The 23538-nt window shown below is 32.3% G+C and overlaps 1 protein-coding gene across 4 annotated transcripts in view; it reads right to left on the reverse strand.

Moving 5' to 3' along the window:
* The window catches only part of NCAM2 (neural cell adhesion molecule 2), a 506280-nt gene that overhangs the window by 26370 nt on the left and 456372 nt on the right, over positions 1-23538 (reverse strand). For all 4 annotated transcript variants that reach the window (XM_023227524.3, XM_026446625.2, XM_026446624.2 and 1 more), the window contains one exon: positions 5594-5798. In XM_023227524.3, the coding sequence (XP_023083292.2) occupies positions 5594-5798 (205 nt within the window). The remainder of the gene's footprint in view (positions 1-5593; positions 5799-23538) is intronic.

The raw sequence follows: 23538 nt of genomic DNA on the forward strand, positions 1-23538 counted from the left end.
AACAATAAACTAAAAGTCAATAACAAGAGGAACTTTGGAAGCTATAGAAACGCATAGAAATTAAAAAATATATATGCTCCTGAATGACCACTAAGTCAATGAAATTAAGAAGGAAAATTAAAAACGTCTTGAAACAAATGATAATGGAAACACAACATACCCAAACCTATGGGATTCTGCAAAATTAGTACTAAGTGGGACATTACAGCAATAAACATCTACACCAAAATAGCAGAAAAACTTTAACTAAATAACCTTACAATGCATCTTAAAGAACTGGAAGAGCCAAAGCAAACCCAACCCAAAATTTTCTTCTTAGTAGAAGAAAAAAAATAACAAAGATTGAGTGGAAATAAATAAAATTTAGACTTAGAAAACCTAAAGATAAAGAAGTGATTTTTTTCACAAGATAAAAAAATGATAAATCTTTAGCCAGACTAAAAGACACATGATTGAAATAAGTAAAATTACAGGTGAGAAAGGAGACATAAGAACTGATATCACAAAAATTCAAAAAACCATGGCTGGTCACAGTGACTCATGCCTGGGAGGCCCTGGGAGGTCACTTTGGGAGACCAAGGTGGGCAGATCACTTAAGGTCAGGAATTCGAGACCAACTTGGCCAGTATGGTGGAACCCCCTCTCTACAAAAATAGAAAAATTAGCTGGGGATGGTGGGGCGTGCTCTTAGTCCCAGCTACTCGGGAGGCTGAGAGGCAGGAGGATCACCCGAACCCAGGAGGTGAAGGTTGCAGTAAGCCGAGATCACACCACTGCACTCCAGCCAGCCAACAGAGCAAGGCTTAATCTCAAAAAAGAAAAGTCATTAGGGAATATTAAGAGAAACTATATGCAAAATGGGAAACTAGATAAATTTCTAGACACATACAACCTACCAAGGCTGAACTATAAAGAAATCCAAAACCAAAATAAATAATGGGATAGAAGCAGTAATACAAAATCTCCCATTAAAGAAAACTCCAAGACCTAATGGGGTGACTTACGAATTCTACCAAACATCAAAGAGGAACTAATACCAATTCTATTCAAACTCTTCAAAAATATTGAGGAAGTGGGAAAACTTCCAAACTCATTCTATAAAGTCAATGTTACCTTAACATTAAAACCAGACAAAGACACAACTAAAAAGGAAAACTACAGGACTGCAGGCCAATATCTCTGATGAATGCAGAATGTAAAAATCTTCAACAAAGCATGAGCAAACTGAGCTCAACAACACATTGAAAATATCATTCACCTTGATCAAGTAAAATTCAGCCCAGGGATTCAAGAATGGTTTAACACATGCAAATAAATAAATGTGATACCTCATATCAACAGAATGTAAGCAAAATGAAATGTATAATCATTTCAATTTATGCTGAAAATACTTTCGATAAAATGCATCAATTCATGATAACAACTGTCAAAAAACTGGGTATACAAGTAACATAGATACTTCAAGACAATTAGAGCCATATATGACACATTTACTAGTATCATACTGAACCAGGAAAAATGGAAAGTCTTTCCTCTAAGATCTGGAGCAAGACAAGGATGTCTACTTTCACCACTGGTATTAACATAGTACTGGACGTCCTAGCCAGGGTAATTAAGAAAGATGAAGAAATAAAATGCATCCAAAGTGGAAAGGAAGGAGTCAAATAATCCTTCTTATAATGACAGACCTTATATTTAGAAAATGCTAAAGACTCCACCACAAAACTATTAGAACAAAGAAATATATTCAGTAATGTTTCAGGATACAAAATCAGCATACAATAATCAGTAACATTTCTACATGTCAACAGGAAACAATTTGAAAAATAGACCAATAAAGTAATCCCATTTATAAAAGCTCAAATAAGTTGAAATACCTAGGAATGAACTTAAGCAAAGAAGTAAAAGATCTCTACAATGAAAATGATAAAACATTGATGAAAACTTGAAGATGACACAAAAATTAAAAGGTATTTTATGTTTGTGGATTAAAAGAATAAATATTGTTAAAATGTCCATACTACTCAAAGAAATCTACAGATTCAATGCAATTCTTATCAAAATACCAATGACATTCTTCACAGAAATAGAAAAAGAAGTCATAAAATGTATATGGAAACACAAAGGACCCAGAAGAGCCACCTTACCTAACTTCAAATTATACTGCAGAGGTATAATAAACAAAAAAGCATGTTACTGGCATAAAAACAGACACACAGACCAAGTGAAACAGAATAGAGAACCCAGACACAAACCCAGGCATTTACAGTAGAGTTATTTTTAACACAGCTGCCAAGAATATACATTGGAGATAGGGAAGTCTCATCAATAAATGGTACTGGGAAATCTGGACATCCATATGTAGAAGAATGATCGCAGACCCCTATCTCTTGCCATATACAAAGAACAAATAAAAACAGAATAATGACTTAAATCGAAGACCAAATCTATGAAAGTACTAGAAGAAAACATGGGGGAAACACCTCAAATCATTGATCTGGGCACACATTTCTTGAGTAATACCCCTCAAGCACAAACAAAGCAAACACGGACAAATAGGGTCACACCAAGCTGAAAAACTTCTGACACTAAAGGAAACAATTAACAAAGTGAAGAGACAACCCACAGAATAGGAAGATATGTTTACAAAGTACCCATCTGACAAGGAACTCATAACCAGTATATATGAGCAACTCAACTCAACAGAAAACAAAACAAAACAAATAATCCAATCAAAAACGAGCAAATGATCTGAATAGACATTTCTCTCAAAAGACAACATACAAATAGCCACAAATATACAAAAGATGCTCAGTATCATCAGAGAAATGCAGATCAAAACTCTAAGATATCATCTCACCCTAGTTAAAACGGATTTTATACAAAAGACAGGCAATAATGAATCCAGATGAAGATGTGAAGAAATGAAAACCATTATACACTTGTGGATTAGTGGGAATGTAAATTAATACAGTCACTATGGAGGACAGCATGAAAGTTCTTCAAAAAACTAAAAATAGAAACTACCATATGATCCAGTGATTCCTCTGCTTGGTATATGTACAAAAGGGATTGAAGAGACATTTGCACTCCCATGTTTATTGCAGCAATATTCAGAATAGCTAAGATATGAAATTGACCTAAGTGTCCATCCGTGGATGATGAATGGATGAAAATTTGGTACAAGCACAGTGGAAAATCATTCGTGGAAACATTGATGGAACTGGAGAAAATTGTTAAGAGAAATAAGTCAGTTGCGGAAAGAAAAATATTGTGTGTTTTCATTCATATGTGGGAGCTACAACAACAACAACAACTTAAACTCATGGAGAAAAGAATAATTGTTACCAGAGGCTAGCAAAGGTAACAAGGAAGGGGGAATGGGGGATTAAGTAGGAACAGTTAATGGGTATAAAAATACAGTTCGATAGAATGAATAGGATTCCATATTCGGTGTCACAATAGATTGACAATAGCCAAAAATAATTTCTCACATATTTAAAAAAAACTAAAAGGGTAGAATTGGAATGTGTTGCTAGCACAAAGAATTGATAAAGGTTTGAAGTGATAGATACCACAATTACTCTGATTTGATCACTACATATTGTATGCCCGTATCAAAATATCCCATAGCCAACAAGTATAAACTCATTTATGTAAAGTACAAAAACAGGAAAAACTAATCTATGGTGCTATGAAGTCAGGATAATGCTTAGCATGAGATTAAATAGGGACAGGAAAGGAGACGTAAATAATAAAGTTCTTTTTCTTGATTTTGAGCATTAAAAATGGGCATGCTTAGCTTGTCAATATTTATTAAACTGTACACTGATAATAGCTAAGCCTTTTTGAATATTATACTTCTGTGAGAGTAAAAATGTTAAAACAATTAGCAAAAATAGAAAAATATGTAAAAAAGAGATATCTATTTTGGCATATATTTTAAAAAGCAAAAACTTTCAAGTAAAAACTTTTCAAATAAAAGTAGTATCTTTAAAATTTAAGGTGTAAGTGACACCATGGAACAAAATTATATGATAAAGCAAAGACAAATGAGTCTATAAAACAGTATGAGGTCTTCCATGCTTCCCTATATGCATAGAAAAAGAATAGAAATTATTCAACACTAAAAAAGGATCAGTCCTTGAAATACAAAACATGAATGGTCTTAATACAACATTTTTGAAGATGTCAGATACAGAAGGGTAGACATCGTACGAATCCACTTATATGAAGTTCCAAAATAAGCAAAAACTATCTGTGGTGAAAAATCAGTAATAGTAGTTGCCTGGGTGGGGGAGGTTAATGTGGGTTGACTGGATAAGGAAATGAGAGAACTTCCAGAGAGTGGTGGTAAGGTTCTGAATTGTGATATGGTTTTGCGTTACACATATAAAAACATTTGTCAAAACTCTTCAACTGAAACATTTGGTGCATTTCATTCTGTGGCTTTACTTAAATAAATGAAAACACATTTTAGACTCTATGTAATGATATGCAAGCTGAATTATGTGGGGGTTATGTGTTGATTTTTTGAAATTCAAGAAAATATAATGGATTCAAGTATGAATAAACATATGACAAAATATCCCAAAATGTTAATTGTGGAACCCACCTGGTTGGTATATGGTTGTTTGTTGTAAAGTCTTTCAGCACTTTTGTATGTGTTAGAAAAAGTATGCAGTGGACACGACTTAAGGTTAAAAATAATAGTAAAGGGAATGCCCTGAACTCTTAAGACTGTTTATTTTTTGATTGCTGTGTTTAACGCACACATGTACATGTATACAAACCTACACATAACACACAAATGTGTGTGCATATGCTTGTGTAGGATTTCCTGTGCTTGCTGAATTTTTTGCATTGATCATATTCTACTTTCAAAATTAGACCCATATCTATGTAAAGACAAACAAAACAAAATGGAAATACTAAAACATCGTAATTTCCCTTTTACAGGACAAAATAATTTTCTAAAAAATTGATCTACATATTTTCTTGAAAATTATGTTCTGCTTAAGTAAATAGAACTACACAGAGACCTCCAAATTCTAAAATGTAATTAACTTTTGATCAAATTTTAGAATAGTATATTCAGAATCTGTAATATTATATTTTATAGCACATATAATATTTTCTATACAAAAAATCATGAAGCCTATTGTAGTCACACCTTACATTTGTAGAAGTTGCCATAATTTTGTTTTTAACTCAGTTCAATTGAGATTTTAGCTCAGATTATTGTTGAAGCCTTTTATTTAATATAAACAAAACCAGTGGGGTAAATCAAAACAGAATACATTTGCACAACTGTCCATCCATCTATATGTTTATCATCTATAAATCATGGCAGTGATTCTTTTCAGTGAAGCTCCCATTTTGAGGTTTAATTTTGGATAAACTGTTGTCAGAATCACTTTGCTCTATGTTATATTTAAGGATACATAGTTTTAAGGTCAGAGAGCAGGCACTGCAGTGTCCAATGTTGCGTAATCAAACTCTACCCTACTTCAAAAAAAGCCCTCAGGTAAAGCCCTCAAGCTTGACTGTGGCACTTGTTGAATATGACATGATGTAGATGCTTGATACTCACAGGTATGCAGCTTTTCCTTCTTCAAGTTCTTTACTTTTGCCACTGGAGCCACTTTTCTTTCCACACATTCTCCTAGTGATGCACATCAGCAACCCACATTGCCGAATAAAGAAGCAGCTGACGTCTGTTACCACAAGAATTAGAAGAAGTGCAGCAACTCCCAGGCCAATGACCGCTCCAAGACCAAGACCATTAAAAAGCGTGTCTTAAAAAGCAAAAAAAAATAAAATAAAATAAAATAAAAATAAAGTATTAAACCCCTAAATTAGAAAATATTAGATGATTATTTTTAAAATAAATCTTATCCAATAATTCAAGAGACAGAATAAAGTCATAGTAACTGGCAGAATTCAATTTCATGATTGTTGACACCTATTCCCTTGTTTCAAATAATATTTTAATTGATATGTTAATGATGTGACTATCTTTTTCAAACTTTGTTTTTTATTAACAAAGATAACGTGTCTAAGTACTTCTTTTTTTAAATACAGTTCTTGAATCCCTGTGGGAAAGATAATGAATATTATCATATCCCTAAATGTACTTTATCAGAAAATGACACCCATGTTAAAAGAAAATTATAGTCAAAACTTCTGCGAAAAGTGTTAAATAGATCTTCTGTATGAGATTATGTTAGTTTTAAAAGTTAAACTTGTAAATGGATGGTTCTGAGCGCTTTGCTTTACCAGACAATGTATTTAAATATACCTTTCTATGAATATTGTAGGAATCATCATTTTGCAAGAAATGGATTACCTGTATTTCTCCAGTTAATATTTTAACAAATATGTTAGATTAGAGGCAGCTTTTCATAGGTAAGGTATTTATGACCCTTTGTTAGTTCCTATCATGAGAAGGTAGGAGAAGATGGAAACCATTTTTCTTTGGTATATGGTTGCAGGAAATCCCAAAAGACAATAAAGAAAGTAACAGGGAAAGAGGCGAATGGGAGGAAGGTGAAGTATTCTGACTGATAAAATTGAAATGTCAAGTGCAGCAAGTAGTAATGAAGATGAATCAAGTGTTACGTGTTTGTAGCAGAATCTGTGGGTAGACTCCACAGCTATAACAATATGGATCAGAAAATAAGGACAATGAAAAGAAATAAATTAAACTGATGATAATGTATTATCTAGAAGAAAAGGAAACATAATTTATAGGCATTCAAAATGATTCTTAACACATATGTTAAGAATTAGCTTGCATAACGGTTTAGTGTTTTTTTTTTTTTTTTTTTTTTGTGAAATGAAGTCTCGCTCTATCTCCCAGGCTGGAGTGCGGTGGCGCGATCTGGGCTCACTGCAAGCTCCGCCTCCCAGGTTCACGCCATTCTCCTGCCTCAGTCTTCCTAGTAGTCTGGACTACAGGTGCTGCCACCACGCCCGGCTAATTTTTTGTTTTTTTAGTAAAGACGGGGTTTCACCCAGGATGGTCTCGATCTCCTGATCTCGTGATCCGCCCGCCTCGGCCTCCCAAAGTGCTGGGATTACAGGCGTGAGCCACCGTGCCCGGCCGAGTTTAGTCTTTTTAATGACAAAATACATTTATTACTCAGCATAGTAACTGCATGTTCAAATATGTAACTGATGTGAAACACAGGCGACAGATACAGGTATAGATGTAAATTTGAATTGTGAGAAAACCACTCCTGAAAAAATATGTATACAAAACAAAGTTTTCCTATGTGATATTTTTAAACTTAGGTTTAATATTTTAATAATGACTTGAAGAAATAGTGATCCAAAGGAATCAGAACAACTGTTAACATACAAAAGCAACCACTAGCAGGTCGACTTTGAGTATGTCACACTTGACTGAATACTACAGTCATGTCTACATTATTTTATTTATTTTTCCAAAAATAGGTTTAAGTTTTTTTTTCTTCTTATCATTCTAAAAGCAAGCAGCTCAGTTTTGAAAAAAAATATCATTCAATTTGTGACATAGTGGTCTGGCACTTCACCCCGGCAACTTTGTGGTTCACATTTGCAAATATACTTCTACAATGTCATCATGATATGGCAAATGAGAATTGCTTAGGGACTGAATTAACAAATTTAGAATGTTCATGTCCAAGAAAGTATAATTTTTATTGAAATTATTTGTTTCTCATGAAGAAAAACTAGTAATAAACACAAGGTAGTGTGGAAAAAAATGTATTTATGTCAATTTCAATATCTCCTTTCTGTACCAAATTTTAACGTGCTACTTAGATGGTGACAGTTTAGTAAAATTGCTTAGCTAGTATCTGGGAATATTTCTGGTTTCGACAGAACTATTATCTTTGCACATGAAACTGCTTGAGGAATGACTAGAGAAATAATCGTATTTTTTCAGCCATAGGGATTTAATTTTTTTTTATTTTGCAAAATCTCAATAAACAAGTGTAGAATGAGATTCCAAAGATTAGATATCAGTTTTTCAAAGGTATATCTCTATGCATGATTTAGAAAAGAACTATTTCCTCACTCTACAAAAATAATGTATCAAGCAAACTAGGATTTCCATTTGCAGTTAAAAAAATCATATGTATTTTCTTCCATTATCCATTTCCAAATATAAATGATTCACTTCTGAATCTATCATTACAATACAGTGAAGTCAACTTACCTATGAAAAATATTTGATTGTATGAAAATACAATATTTTCTTCAATAATCAAATGTATTCATTTTAGATATGTTGCACATTACTCAACAACTAAAGCTCAGGAAAAAATATTGGAAAAAAATATATAATTGTGGTTTAGCCCTGGTGTATACATTCACTTGATGATCCTATTGGTTTGAACTGATTACTCTTCTGCTACTTCATTTACGTTCTTCACACATGCAAACATAGTTCTAGGCAATAAATCCTATAGATCAATGACAATATATCTGATTTATTAAACAAATTCCCATTTACCTTTCCTAAGTATGAAGAGTCTTGCTTTGTTCTTAAAAACACTGCATCAGGAGTAAGAAATGTCTGGTTTCATCACTTACCATCATTAACTTTTGGGGTAAGCCATTTAATATCTCTAAGACTGAAACGCCTCTTTATTAAAATGGAAACAGTTATAATAAAAATAACAACCAAAAATAGGTTACAGGTTTGTTGAGAAGATTGCTGTGAATGTGGTAATGTACTTAACCTCCAGCACTTACTGCCCAGACAAAGTTAAAATTTAACAAGTATTGCTTATAATTATTATTTTAATATTACAAAATTCTAGAGAAATGATATTTAAATTAAAAATTATCTAATGTTAAACATTAAACTATTCTGTAAACATATCTTTTCAGCAGTAATCTAAAGTAGAAAAGTATCTCGTATTAAGTAATGATTATTCTCTTGAGGCTACAGTAACTGGCTTTTTTAATAGTTCAGGTTTGGCTAGTTAGCTTTTAAATGACAAATACTTCATTCTGTGACCTTTTTAGCATTAAACTAGTATAAGGATGTGCTGCACTTTTAACTTTAGAAAATTATATATGTAAAACATCTTCATTTTTTTGGCTTAAACAAAAGAGATTTATTTCCTAACAGTTGCGGCGGTTTAGAGTATGAGGTCAACGTTCCAGCATGATTGGACTCTGGTGAGGGCTCCTTTCCTGGCTTTGCACACGGCTTCCTTTTCACTGTGTGATGACTTGTGGGACAGACTCAGAGAGATCTCTCTTTTCCTTTTCTAATCAAGTCATTGATCCCATCAGATTAAGATCCTACTCTTTTTTAACTATAACTGCCTCCTAGGAGCCCTATCTTCTTATGGTGAAGAATTGCTAAAATATTAATAGCTAGTATTTTTTTCTATATATAGAAAGTTAAACTTTATAAGCTTATTACAATTTTTGTAGGTTACGCGAAGTTATTTTTATGAAAAAATAAGTATCTTTTTGTCATTGCAGAGGATAGAAGTGAACTTCAAATAGGTTTATGTTGAAAATAGAATAAGATCTAGTATTTAATAGCACAATAGGGTGACTATAGTCAATAATAATTATGCATTTAAAAATAACTACAAGAGTATAATTGGATTATTTGTCACACAAAAGATAAATGCTTGAGGTGATGGATACACCATTTACCCTGATGTGATTATTACATACTGTATGCCTGTATCAAAAGTTCTCATGTACCCCAGTAATATACAAACGTACTATTCTCTGAAAAAAAAATTTAAAAATAGGTTTATAAGTTTTGTCTTTTGAAAGTTACGTTATGTATATGTATATACATATTATATATATTAAATTTCACCTTGAGGATGTATTTAAATGCTTATACTTTCTTATATCTCATGAGATTAGGCTGTTACAACTCTAAAAGTTAAATATTCTAATTATTTTCTGTCACCAATTTACTCTGGCATAAAAAGTCCACTGTTTGTACTCTGGATATTTCACAGATAAAACCATAAGCACATATGAAATGACATCATTAAGATTTGGGAACTACTAATGATGTATTTTCACAATAACATCCAGAAAGTTCATTTTTATTAGTTAATTGTGGTTTTATTATTTAGCAAATCAAACCTGAGCATAAGTAATAATTTAAATAATTATAAATCCATTTTTTATTTTTAAGATCATCAGGATACTTCCAGTTATGACTTATGGTGTAATTTTTATGGTAACTTTATAAGGTAGGAAAACAATATTATCAGTTCTAATTTAGATACAAGAAAACTGAGATCCAGAGAAGTCATTGGCCTAAGTCACATACTAACCCCTAAAATTAGAACTGTACAAGCGAATCACTAATTGACTCCAAGTTGTATTTTCTTTTTGCTTTTTTTTCTTTTTTTGAGACATTACAATACAGTGAAGTCAACTTACCTATGAAAAATATTTGATTGTATGAAAATACAATATTTTCTTCAATAATCAAATGTATTCATTTTAGATATGTTGCACATTACTCAACAACTAAAGCTCAGGAAAAAAAAATTGGAAAAAAATATATAATTGTGGTTTAGCCCTGGTGTATACCAGGGGTCTCACTCTGTCCCCCAGGCTGGAGTGCAGTGGCGCGATCTCAGCTCACTGCAAGCCCCGCGTCCCGGGTTCACGCCATCCTCCTTCCTCAGCCTCCCGAGTAGCTGGGACTACAGGCGCCGGCCACCTCGCCCGGCTAATTTTTTGTATTTTTATTGGAGACGGGGTTTCATCGTGTTAGCCAGGATGGTCTCGATCTGCTGACCTCGTGATCCACCCGCTTCAGCCCCGCAAAGTGCTGGGATTACAGGCGTGAGCCACTGTGCCCGGCCTCCAGGTTGCATATTTTTTACACTTGTGTTAGAATCAACATTTTTTCTTGGATATTCACCTTCGAATAATGAAAAGATATGGATAAAATACAGTACAGCAAATACGTTAAAATATGTATTATTCTTATAGAAAAATGTCAATATCCATATATCTTTACTATTAGCGGAGGTACAACTATTTAGCAACTATTTAAATGAAATACGTCAATATAAATTATTTATCTAACTTATATTCCTGCTTTAAGCTTCATCTTTAGTGATCATTTTATATTGCTGTTATGAAAAATGAGCTTCATATCATAATTGCATAAGAATAAATAATTTAGAAAACAAAAAGTTAAAAGTATATTTGGTTTATATTTTACTATTAAAAGCAACTGTGAGAATCAGTTTCCCTCTGAGCTGCATTTTCTCTAACCCTATGACAGTTGGAAATTGACTTACTAAATCTGTTTCCCCATATCTTCATGTAATTGCATTCAAATTTTCAGCCAAACATAAAATCAAAGTATTAAAATATGAGAAACCAAGCTTCATTCAAATGTCTTATATACAGCAGTCCCTCCTTAATCAGTTTTGCATTCTGTAGTTTTGGTTATCTATGGTCAACTGTGGTCCAAAAATATCAAATGGAAAATTCCAGAAGTATACAATTCATAAAGTTTGAATTCCAGGCCATTCTGAGTAGTGCAATGAAATATCTTGCTATTCCTCTCTGTCGTGACAGGGACACGAATTATCCCTTTATCCAGCACATCTGTGTTATCTACACCACCGACCTCTTGGTTACTTATGAGCTGTTTCAGCCCTTATATTGTCACAATCTCAAAGCGTTCATGTTCAATAACCCTTATTTTACTTAATAATGGCCCTTTAGCAAGATTAACAATGCTGGCAAATTGTTGTAATTGTTCTATTTTAATAACAGATATTATTGTTAACTTACTGAGCCTAACTTACAAAGTTTATCATAGGTATGTATGCAGAGGAAAATCTGTGTATGTAGGGTTAAGTACTATCAGAGGTTTCAGGCATCCACTGAGAGTTTTGAAATGTATCTCTGGCTAAAGCAGGGATTATCGTATGTGTCTTTTCATGTTTTTGTTGTATAAATTAAATCCCAACTGGAATATTAAATTATTTGTCCATTAAATGTATTATATTTGATAATACTAGTTTTTCAAACACCACTATTAGATTCGTACAACTAGCCATACTTTTTGACGCCTTATATAGTTCAATGTTTTATTTAACCTTTTTCTATGTGCATGTATAATCTTCTCCAGGTAGATTGAAAATTAATTTCAGGACATGGAAAGCTGCAATAAAGACATGGAGAAAAAATTCAAAGAGTCCTAAGATGGTGATTGGTTGCTGTTTCCAGAATACTGGTAGCTATTTTCATAAGAGATAATGTGGATGCAGAAGGCAAGTAGGTTAAGCATATGAAAAGAAAGAAAAGAGAAGACATTAAATAACTCTGATTGGTGTTGATGATATTACTACATATGATATCTTTCCACATTGGAGATAAGTCTACCTGACTCTTAATTATATGTTCTTACTTCGCCCTTTCTAGTACAATATACTCCCTAAGATCAAATGATACATGGAAAATTTTGGCATAAGTCTATAGCAAATACATACATATATAATGAGGAAAAACTAAAGGAGATTTAAAAAATCCCCTGCAACTTGAAATTCTATCTGGTGATATATAATCATGGTGGATGTTTCAGTTTGCTTTGTAGATTAAGGTCAATAGAAAGGAATTCAACAATACTTTTGTGGAATGTTATGAAATGAAATTAAGTTCAGAATATTCTAAAACATACTCTTCAAAATTACCTCAAATTTGAATCATTTAAATAGTGGAACATTAATCCTACAATTAAATAAATTTGATACATTGATAGAACATTGAGAGAATTAATAACCATTCTTTAGAGTTTTAAAAAATATTTTTAGAAATTATCCATTATAAAGCATACCCCAAAATTATCTTCTTTGAGAAGCATGTAGTTCAAAGTTTCACTAACTTCTATTCAAAATGGCTTGAGAAATACTTAATATAAAGTGTCAAAATGTTGAAAACATTAAATTTACTTAATATAGTCAAGCACAATAACTAGGCAAAATTTCTCTCATAAAATACTTCAGGCAGTAGAAATGTTTCCTCCAGGGGATATAGTCTTTGTAAATATTTGGAGAGTATCTAATTACTCTCATTTACCAGTTTCTAGGAAATTTATTATCAGTGTTGGACTTCATAGGCACACTTCTTAAAATATTGCTGATTCGGATTTGAATAGCTTTGTAAATTACTGAAGTAAAACTACCATGATTATAATTTTTAATATTTGAATTTGGTGTACTGAAACTTAAAGGGCAATTTCTCAAAAATTACAAGAACACAGTCAATTAGTCTTGTTCTGATTGCATTTCTGGTGTGGAGAAAGGTGGAGCAGGCATCTTTCTGCAGCAGGGCTCCATCTAGGTCGGAACTGTCAGCTACTTAAGAAGTCAAACATCTGGATAATCTAAAGACTTTTGCAGTTACATAGCAAAAACAATAGAAGGAACATTAATCCATGTATGCTTCACAAAAATTGATTGACTGCCTAATAAAATAGTGCAGAATCAGAAGGGTTGCCAAAAATGTACTAAAATAGAATTAATAAAATTAACGTAACTCTTTAGAATTATTATACTTCAAGTCCACATTTACTTAGGAAGCATTATAAATTCCCTTATATAATTTCATCCATTGAATAACAAAAGACATGACAAAGGAGCTAAGGGATATGATATTTGTATTAACAAGGGTATACTGGTAATAGTAAGAAATGTTGTCAACATTATGGCCAAAATTTTGCATTATGGAAGATACATTCTGAGATAATACATAGTTTTAAAGAAAAATGCATTGCACTAATTTAAAAGCCAATGGACATTTCTGAGGTTTATACAATGCTTCTTGTTGTGTTATGTTAGGCAAGCAGTCTACCAAGACTACCTGTTCCTTATAGACCTGAATATTATAATATTATATTAAATTGATAAATTAAATGTTTGTTTTGTGGCACTTTCCCTAGAATTCCCTTGAATATACAAAGAGTAAAATGTAGTTCAAAGAGTCAATGTGTAGTAGAATGTAGAAAGAGCCAATCAAAGCAGACTAGACTGGGTGGGCAAAATACTGTTTAAAAATAATTTTTTTTAATTAAATGCTCACAGCTTTAAAAATGGTGGGGATATTGAGAATAAACTGTATTCATAATATTCCTCCAGTATGAAACCAAACAGCATCCTTTACATTTCTTAACAGAAGCCACTTGTCAAGAAATAAAATAGTACTCTTCAACATTATGGAGTTGTGTAGAGAGATGTCTTATATTAATGAAACTTCCTATTTTCTACAGGGAAGACCACACTTGTTAGCCACAAACTTACTTACAAAATAGTTTCAATGAGTTAAGATTCATTCATGTTTGGACTTTGATAGACTTCTCTCAGTTAAACTACATAGATAATTAGAAATATGTGTATATATGTTATCTTTATATATTTGTGGGTGTTAAGAAAAAAATTATTCCAAAATATTTATCTTTATATGTTTGAAAGAACATGACTTTCAGTTCATATTTGCGTGTGTTGTAATTACAGGTATAAAAAAAGGAAAATGAAAATTTTGATTCATGCAACTTATAAAATTCACACTGAATTTTATATGAAACCACTGATATTAGCAATCTGAGCACAATGCAAAACTATTTCCATTTCTCTGAACAGGTTTCTCTTCTGTATCACGCCTGGGGCGGGGAGGGGGGTGCCTCTTGCATTTTTGCTACCTAGAGTGCATCCCTAAATGGATAGATTTATTCAATTTTAATTCACATGAAAACTCCCCATTTGAAAGAAGTGTTTGAACTTTTGAGGTCTCCAATTTCTAGTCAATACTCTTTTAACTGCATCAATTAGAGAAAAAAGAGAAAAATCATTGCAAATTTCAATCGCAAGGATGATTAAAAGTAACATTTGACATTCATTCAAAATTAAAAAAAATAAACAGCACACTCAAGAGCAACCATGATTGAATTTTATATTCTTCCTTCCTTCTAGAAAACTTTTTAAATTGTTTCCGGTATATGCCTAGAGAAGAGTATATGCTTCCAAGATGAGTGTTTTTATTTTAAATTATAAACAGGTAGTATTTTATAATATATGTTGAAATATGTAATGCACATTATAAAACAGATAAATAAAAAGATGAGTTAATATAAATGCACTTGGAAAGTCTAACATTTTAAATCTTCAGGATGAATTATATTTTTCACCTATTTTGTAGCCCATGTAATACAATTGGAAATATCTAAATAATATTGGTGCTTCATTCTCAGTTTCTTTATTGGTAGAATGGTGATATACATATCCAGTTATCTTAATGAAAATGGTCTTTTAGGCTCAAGCAGGAAAGTACTTAGGGAATTCCAAATCATTATACACATATGTTATCATTTCATTTGTTAAACCTATTATTCTAAAAACATTCAGTTTAGAGTAGCTTCTTGTTACTTGTTATTTGCTTAGTGTAATTTTTTTTTTTTTTAAAAAAACTAGACCTTCTCCATTTTTATCCAAAACCTTCCTAGATTTTAGCAAGTATACACATTTTATTTTAAAAGTTATTGTTATTGCCCAGGCATGGTAGCTCACACCTGTAATCCCAGCACTTTGGGAGGCTGAGGAGGGTGGATTATGAGGTCAGGATGTCGAAACCATCCTGGCTAACACGGTGAAACCCTGTTTCCACTAAAAGTACAAAAAATTAACTGGGCGTGGTGGCACGTGCCTGTAGTCCCAGATACTTGGGAGGCTGAGGCAGGAGAATCGCTTGAACATGGGAAGTGGAGGTTGCAGTGAGCCAAGATCACGCCACTGTACTCCAGCCTGGAGCGAGACTCTGTCTCAAACAAACAAACAACAAACAAAACATTATTGTTTTCGTGTTTAATATGTTATCTTCATTAAGGCCTAAGGCTTCAGATCATTTCCATCCTTCTACTTTTAGCTATCCATTTTACTGTGACCAGAATCAACAAGTTTTTAAAATTTTTAATATTATTCCTTTTTTATTTGTTCACTTCTTATATAGCAAATTTTGTTTTTGGCCATTGCTGTATTCCTAACTGCCACTTTAAAATTTTTCTTCATCTTTTTAAAACTGATGTGAAGATGGAAGAAGTCCATATAATTTACAAATGCTCTTATTGTCACTCATGTATGACTTTGGCCTTTGCTCAGTTTTGAGATAAGGAGATACTGAGTTTTGGGAGGCATTCTCTTCTTCTATAATTCATTTTGCCCCTAGTACATTATTATGTCTTTGTGATCATTAACATCTTTATTGTATTATTATTTTGTCCAATATTTTAGATCAATTCATCTTCATTGTAATAAAACATAAGATTATAACTTTTAAAAGATTGTTACAAAGTGAATCAAAATCACCTTCCCAAAATAAAGACTGTACTTCTTTTGTGTTCCAATCTTTTACTCCGGTATGTCTCGGCTCCCTCTGGGCAGCTCAGAGTATTCATGAGATTATAAAAAGGCATTACATCTTTCAGCGCCTTGACAAAATGCACTTATTAGCAACTTTTTAAAGTTCACTCAGGTTCACAGTCATCAGATATGAAACTGCTTACAGAAGTAATTGAATGAGAGCTGTATGGGTACAACATGTAATCTCCTGTATTTTTCAATGAATAATTTGAAAAGAAAAAGTATGTAATGCTAGTAATGGCTGTGATCGCTGTGAAAAGAGCATTGTTATCCATGAAGAGAAAACTGCAAAGAGTATCTTTTTGAGAGACTAAATTCTATAGAAGGATTCTTGGAATATTACAAATAATAATACTTAAAAACATTTCAAATCAAAATTGAATTATAGTCAGGAATACAGCACTTAATTTTATGAAATTACACCAGCTTATGGATGTTGTGTGGCCAGTTGGAGGGATTTTTAGTTTTTAGAATCATGCAAACGTTATTTACTCTATTTTCACATAGGTATATAATGAGTTCATTGGAACTCTTTATATATCTAGAAATAAATTATAAAAGTTTATGTTGGAGATTAATACGCTGATATAGATTGTATAAAATCATTTTACATAATTTTCCAGCTTTTTTGGTCCCTTATAATACTATTTAAAGCATCCACATAGTATTTGGGGAATCTGAAAACTTTAGATTTTAAAAATCCTGAGTAAAATTCATCAACAATTTTCAACGTTACTTAAATATATAAGAAAAGGCTAATGTTTATTTATATATATTTTACATCTCAGGCTATTTTTGGTACCTTTCGATAAGGTCTTTTTAATGTACCATTTTATGTGTACTTTGCTGAACAGTCTTGATGTAGACATTTAATTACTTACTACCACATTTCTTTTCACAGAATGCTCATTCTTTAAGGGGTAGATATATGTATTTTCCAACACTTATTCTTCAATACTCAGTCTCCATGCTCTAATCATTCTGAATGTTTTATCAAAACATTCTGTTACACATATAAGTAACTGTTTTGTAAATAAATTCAGTGGCAATAGGAAATTTTCCTTCAAATCACTTCAAAATCCTAGGAAGTTTATCAGGGATTCGGAACAGTAAAAAGGTAGCACTGATAAACCATATCGTTTTATTTGATTTTTTCTTAATATCTGATTCAGGGCAAGAAAAAGTTGCTGATTGAGAATATTTGGTTAAAAACAGGGGAACTGTGAACAAGTAGATTATATGAATGGCATTTATAATTGTAAAACTGTATACCTTTTAGAATTTCAACTTTTATTTTTGATGCAGGGGGTATATGTGCAGATTCCTTACATGTGAGTATGCATGATGCTGAGGTTTGGAAGTCATATCACCCTGATAGTGAGCATACAGCCTGATTGATGGGTAGTTTTTTAACCCATACCCCACCCTCTAGTAGTCCACAGTGTCTGCTGTCCCCATATTTATGTCCATGTGTGCTCAATGCTTAGCTCCCAGTTATAAGTGAGAACATGTGATATTTTGTTTTCTGTTGCTGTGTGAATTTGCTTAGGATTATGGCCTCCAGTTCTATCTTTGTTGCTGCAAAGGACATGATTTCATTATTTTTATGGCTGTGTAGTATTAGATGGTACAGATGTGCCATATTTTCTTTATACAATCTACCACTGATAGGCACCTGGCTTGATTCCATGCTTTTCCTCTTGCACAGAATAGAAAACTCAAAGTAAAGCCACACACCTACAACCATCTCACCCACAACAAGGTCAACAAAAGCAAACGATGGGGAAATAACTCTCTATTCAATATATGATGCTGGGATAACTGGCCAGCCCAACGCAGAACATTTTATCTGGATCCCTACCTTTCACCATACAAAACTTAACTCAGAATGGATTAAAAACTTATATATAAGGCCTCAGACTATAAAAATCCTGGAGGACAACCTAAGAAATATTCTTCTTGACATTGGCCTTGGCAAGGAATTTTTGGCTAAATCTCCAAACGGAATAGCAACAAAAACAAAAATAGACAAGTGGGACCTAATTAAACTAAAGAGCTTCTGTATACCAAAATAAATGGTCAACAGAGCAAAGAGAAAATCTACAGAATGGGAGAAGATATTCACAAACAATGCATCCTACAAAGGTCCAATATCCAGAATCTATGGGGAATTTAAATCATTTAGCAATAAACGAATAATCCCATTAAAGAATACACAAAGGACATGGACAGACACTTCTCAAAAAGAAGATATACAAGTGGCTATTAAACATATGAAAAAATGCTCAGCATCATTAATCATCAGAAAAATGCAAATCAAAACCACACTGAGATAATATCTCACACCAATGAGAATAATCATTTTAAAAAGTCAAAAAACAACAGATGCTGGTGAGGCTATAGAGAAAAGAAAATGCTTCTACACTGTTGATCGGAATGCAACTTAGTCCAGTCACTGTGGAAAGCAGTCTGGAGAGTTCTCAAATAACTTAAAACAGAACTACCATTTGACCCAGTAATCCAATTACCAGGTATCTACCTGAAAGATACAAATCATTCCACCAAAAAGACACGTGCACTCATATGTTATCGTTGTGCTGTACTTTCTTGAAGAGCATGTTTTCATACATATATTTTATATATATATATATATATGTCACATATATACACACACATGTACACTCGGTAATGTATTGGGAAGAGTAAGATATATCATTTAGCAATTAATATGCAGTGTAATTTATTGTTTACCTCTTGGCAAAAAATAAAAATAATAATGTGAGGTTAGCAGATTGGAGGGAGAAGCATATAAATTAGTGGTCAATGGTCAAGGGAACATAATAAAGAAAATAATGTTTGAGATGATTTTCAAGAATAAGAATCAGCTTCCCATTTGATGTAAGGAGTCCATTTTAATCTGAACATGGCTTGAATAAAAAAAGCTGTATGAAACTGTGTGTCATTCTGAGATTAGAAAACATATATGGATATTAGAGGTGATTGGTGGGCGTTGGGATTTTAGTGGTGAAGGATGCTGTTAAAGAAGTTGGAGTTTGCAAGTGAATTCAGTAACAAATAAATAGATCAATCAAATCAAAATTGACAAACAGCACCAAAAACAAACTAGAAATTGGGAGCTGTCCAGTCTTCCTTCTCTCCTATTCCACGCCCATTTCCACACACCATATAAGAATAAGAATTCCTTGGATAATGTTTGGATTGAAGAGGTGATGAATTAAATAGACTCAGTCTCTTATATGTGATTAGTTATTGAATTAACATTACATAATTAAGGTCTATCGGTATATTTTAAAAATAGAAACTAAAAGGCCGGGTGTGGTGGCTCACGCCTGTAATCCTAGCACTTTAGGAGGCCGAGTCGGGTGGATCACGAGGTCTGGAGATCGAGACCATCCTGGCTAACACGATGAAACCCCGTCTCTACTAAAAAATACAAAAAACTAGCCGGGCGTGGTGGCAGCGCCTGTAGTCCCAGCTACTGGGGAGGCTGAGGCAGGAGAATGGCGGGAACCCGGGAGGCGGAGCTTGCAGTGAGCTGAGATCCGGCCACTGCACTCCAGCCTGGGCAACAGAGCAAAACAACTCCATCTCAAAAAAAAAAAAAAAAAAAAACATAAAAATACTATGAAATTATATAATACATATATTTATATTTATGTATAACTATTCTATATTTTTTTTTGGAATGGTGTTTTAAGTAGTCCACCATGGTCACCCTGCTTTTTAAAATACCTACAGAATCCCTCTTACAGTTTTAACTATCTTTTTAGAACAATCTTATGTAACAAGTGAGCCACTGAAATATAAAGTTATTATGCTTGTACAGAAATGTTGATGAGAACTTGTCAAATTCTTGTTATCCTTTAACAGATTTTAACATAAGGAAAAGAATGAAAATGAGCTGTGCTTATTTTGAAAAAAATATTGGCTAAAACAAATTCGTTCATAACAGCTCTTTTGTGATAGATATTACAAAGTACTAAAAATTTTAGAAATAAATATTTTAAAATATCTTTTTAATAAATCTGGTACAACTGTAAACCATGACGAATTATAAAATATCTAAAGTCCTTGCACAACAAAATATCTATTATCTTAACTACACTGACATTTCAAATTATTATGTATGTTGGAACTGAGATCATTTTGGCACAAAGCTCACCAAACATGGCATAAAAGAGCATATAAAATATCTTTTGTGTTCTTTAGCTATCCATTTGAATTGCTCCGTTTGATGTTTACTATATCTCACTAACTCTAAACTTTTCCATATACTGTTTAAATTTGGTGGATGCAATTTGTTTGCTATAAAACAACGAGTGATTTTATTGATTAGTAGAAAAGGCAGCTTCAAAGATTTGCATGAATATGACCCAAACATGTATTAGCTAGTATAAAAGAACTGAATAATTTTATATTTAGTTCTTTGTTTAATCCCCTACCTGACCAATTTTATTTTTCTGTCAACATTGAAAGGCTGCTCCATATATAGAAAATGAAAAATATATTTTCATTGTACAGACAATTATTTTCTTAGACTATACTACAAAATTGAAACATATCTCTATATGATTATACTCCAGTTGATATTTTATAATTTGTTTTTGAAAGTCCAAATTGTTTAATTTTCTCCAATATAAGATTCCTATTTATAAAACTTCTACAGAATAAATGAATAATGTGGGCAAATACATAGAAGATATGTATTACTATTTTTCTTGGAATGTATGGTAATATATTAAGATGTTTACAGTTTTCAGTTTGAGATACTCACTGTATGCTATCTTAGATATTTCAATTTCTGCTTAGAGCTATACGAAAAACATCAATTCCACATTATTAAAACTACATATTTTAAACATGTAGGGTTCCCTATAAATGTCTACTATTATATAATACATCTAAATTAATACATTTTATGCTATCAGCTATCAAACTATGAAAAGACATGTAGAAAACTTAAATGCACATTACTAATTGAAAGAAGTCAATTTGCAAAGATTACATAATAGAAAATTGCGACCAAGTGACATTCTGGAAAAGGCAAACCTAGGAAATAGTAAAAAGATCAGTGATTGCCAGGAACTAGTGGAGAAAGCGGGGAGGAACAGATGGAACACAGAGGATTTTTAGGACAGTGAATTTATTCTGTATGGTACCAAAATGGTGATACAGGTCATTATTAATTTATTCAAATCCATAAAATATATGACACAAAGTATGCACCCTAATGTAAACTGTAAACTTGGGTGATTACAATGTGCCACTGTGGGTTCATCAACTGTAACAGGTACCACTTGGGTGTGAGATATTGATAATCAGGAAGGTTATGCCTGATTGGGGTAGATGGTATATGGGAGCCCTCCCTAGTTTCCATTCAACCTTGGTGTAAATCTAAAAGTGTTTGAAAAACTAAAGTGTATTGAAAAGGGAAAACATGCAAAGGTGATATCTCTATTACCTGCATGGAAATGGCTACTATGCCTAGATTGATTGAGGATCTCCTATAAAAACAACTTTCACTTTTCTGTCCTTTAACAACTAAAAAAACTCCACATATTAAGTGAGAAGTAACTTAATATAACTTGAAAACACTCATATAGGTGTTTTCAATGTTTTTAGTTTCCTGTTTTTATGTAATAGAACTCAGCAGTGAACCATACCACGGCCTATTTTAGATAAATATTTTTCCCTGCTCACTGAAACTTTCTTTCACGACTGAGCCATTTGACAGAATCATGAGTCACAGGCTATTATATAAAAATTCCATACAAATTTTAATGTTTTCTACCAACATGCACTAAGAAATAGGATGTTTTTCAAGAGCCATGGGTAGTTTGCATTTCACATTACGTGTGACAGGTATATCCCATTCAGCTATTGTGAAATTATATTCTAGAAACAATAGCAAAATTTAGGTGTGTTGTTCGTGGATTATTTAAAACAGAAATGCCAATTTGAAGATAATTGACTTTTTATTGAAGCACATTTAAACAGAAAAAGTCCTCTATCTTGAATACTTGTTTTTAACATTTTGTTTCTCTTTGTAATATTAAATAAGAAATCAGTAGAGAAACAAACACATAGCTGCTACGCAAATTATAAGTGTTGAAACTATTTATTTTGAATTTTTAAACTAAAAAGGATGCATATTGAGATGAAAATATCTTACTTTTAGTGGACAGTAAATAAAAATATCATCTTATATTAATTAAAAATTACCTATCTCTACCAACAATGTAAATAAATAATTTAGTAAGGTGTTATCAAAATATGTGTAAAAAACAAGAAAGTGATTAAAATTTAATTTGATATTCACTGAAAACCATAAACTTAACGTGTGCTTTTTACCTTGGTCATGGGGAAGCAGCTATACATAAAAGTTTGAGTGAGAAAGATAAAAGCTGACTAATAGAAATACTGTGATTAATGGAAGAAACTGTGGTTGCTCTACACATAGCCTTTCCTCTGACACACAGGGATTTTTTGCTGTTGTTGCTCTCCACAATCCAATCAAGAAAATAGCAAAGGAACTAGGCCTAAGACATAGGACCGTATAACTTATAGGCCGGAAATTTACTGGTACCAACTTTGATTTACTGTAATACAACAAAGATGGGAGGAAAACTGAGAATCGAAGTTGCTTGACTATGTCGATGACTATTTGCTTTTTCTGATCCTCAGTTTGTTGATATAATAAAATAATAGAGTTTGGTTACAATAGCTTCTGATTTTCTCAAATCTCTTTAGTTTCTTCACAATGGCTCACAATAGTAGGACAATAAAAAATTAATAAAGTAATATATATTTACTCTAACAATAATCATAAAACTTCCTAAGAATTCCCAGATACCCTGCATTTGATATCATCCTATTGTCAAGGGGCTTCAGGAAAAATAAAAATGAAAATAATAAAAAGAAACAACTGTTCTGGTGTATGTTTCAAACTACTATAACTATTGTATCATTTAAAAGAAGTATAAATATTACAATATATAAAATTTATATATGTTGTATTAAAATTTTCATTTTGAAATATACACAAGCATGTCTCAAAAGGTGTATAATAATGTTTATTTTAAAATATACATTTCAGACTGGA

This window comes from Piliocolobus tephrosceles, chromosome 19, assembly GCF_002776525.5.
Source record: "Piliocolobus tephrosceles isolate RC106 chromosome 19, ASM277652v3, whole genome shotgun sequence".
NCBI lineage: Eukaryota > Metazoa > Chordata > Mammalia > Primates > Cercopithecidae > Piliocolobus > Piliocolobus tephrosceles.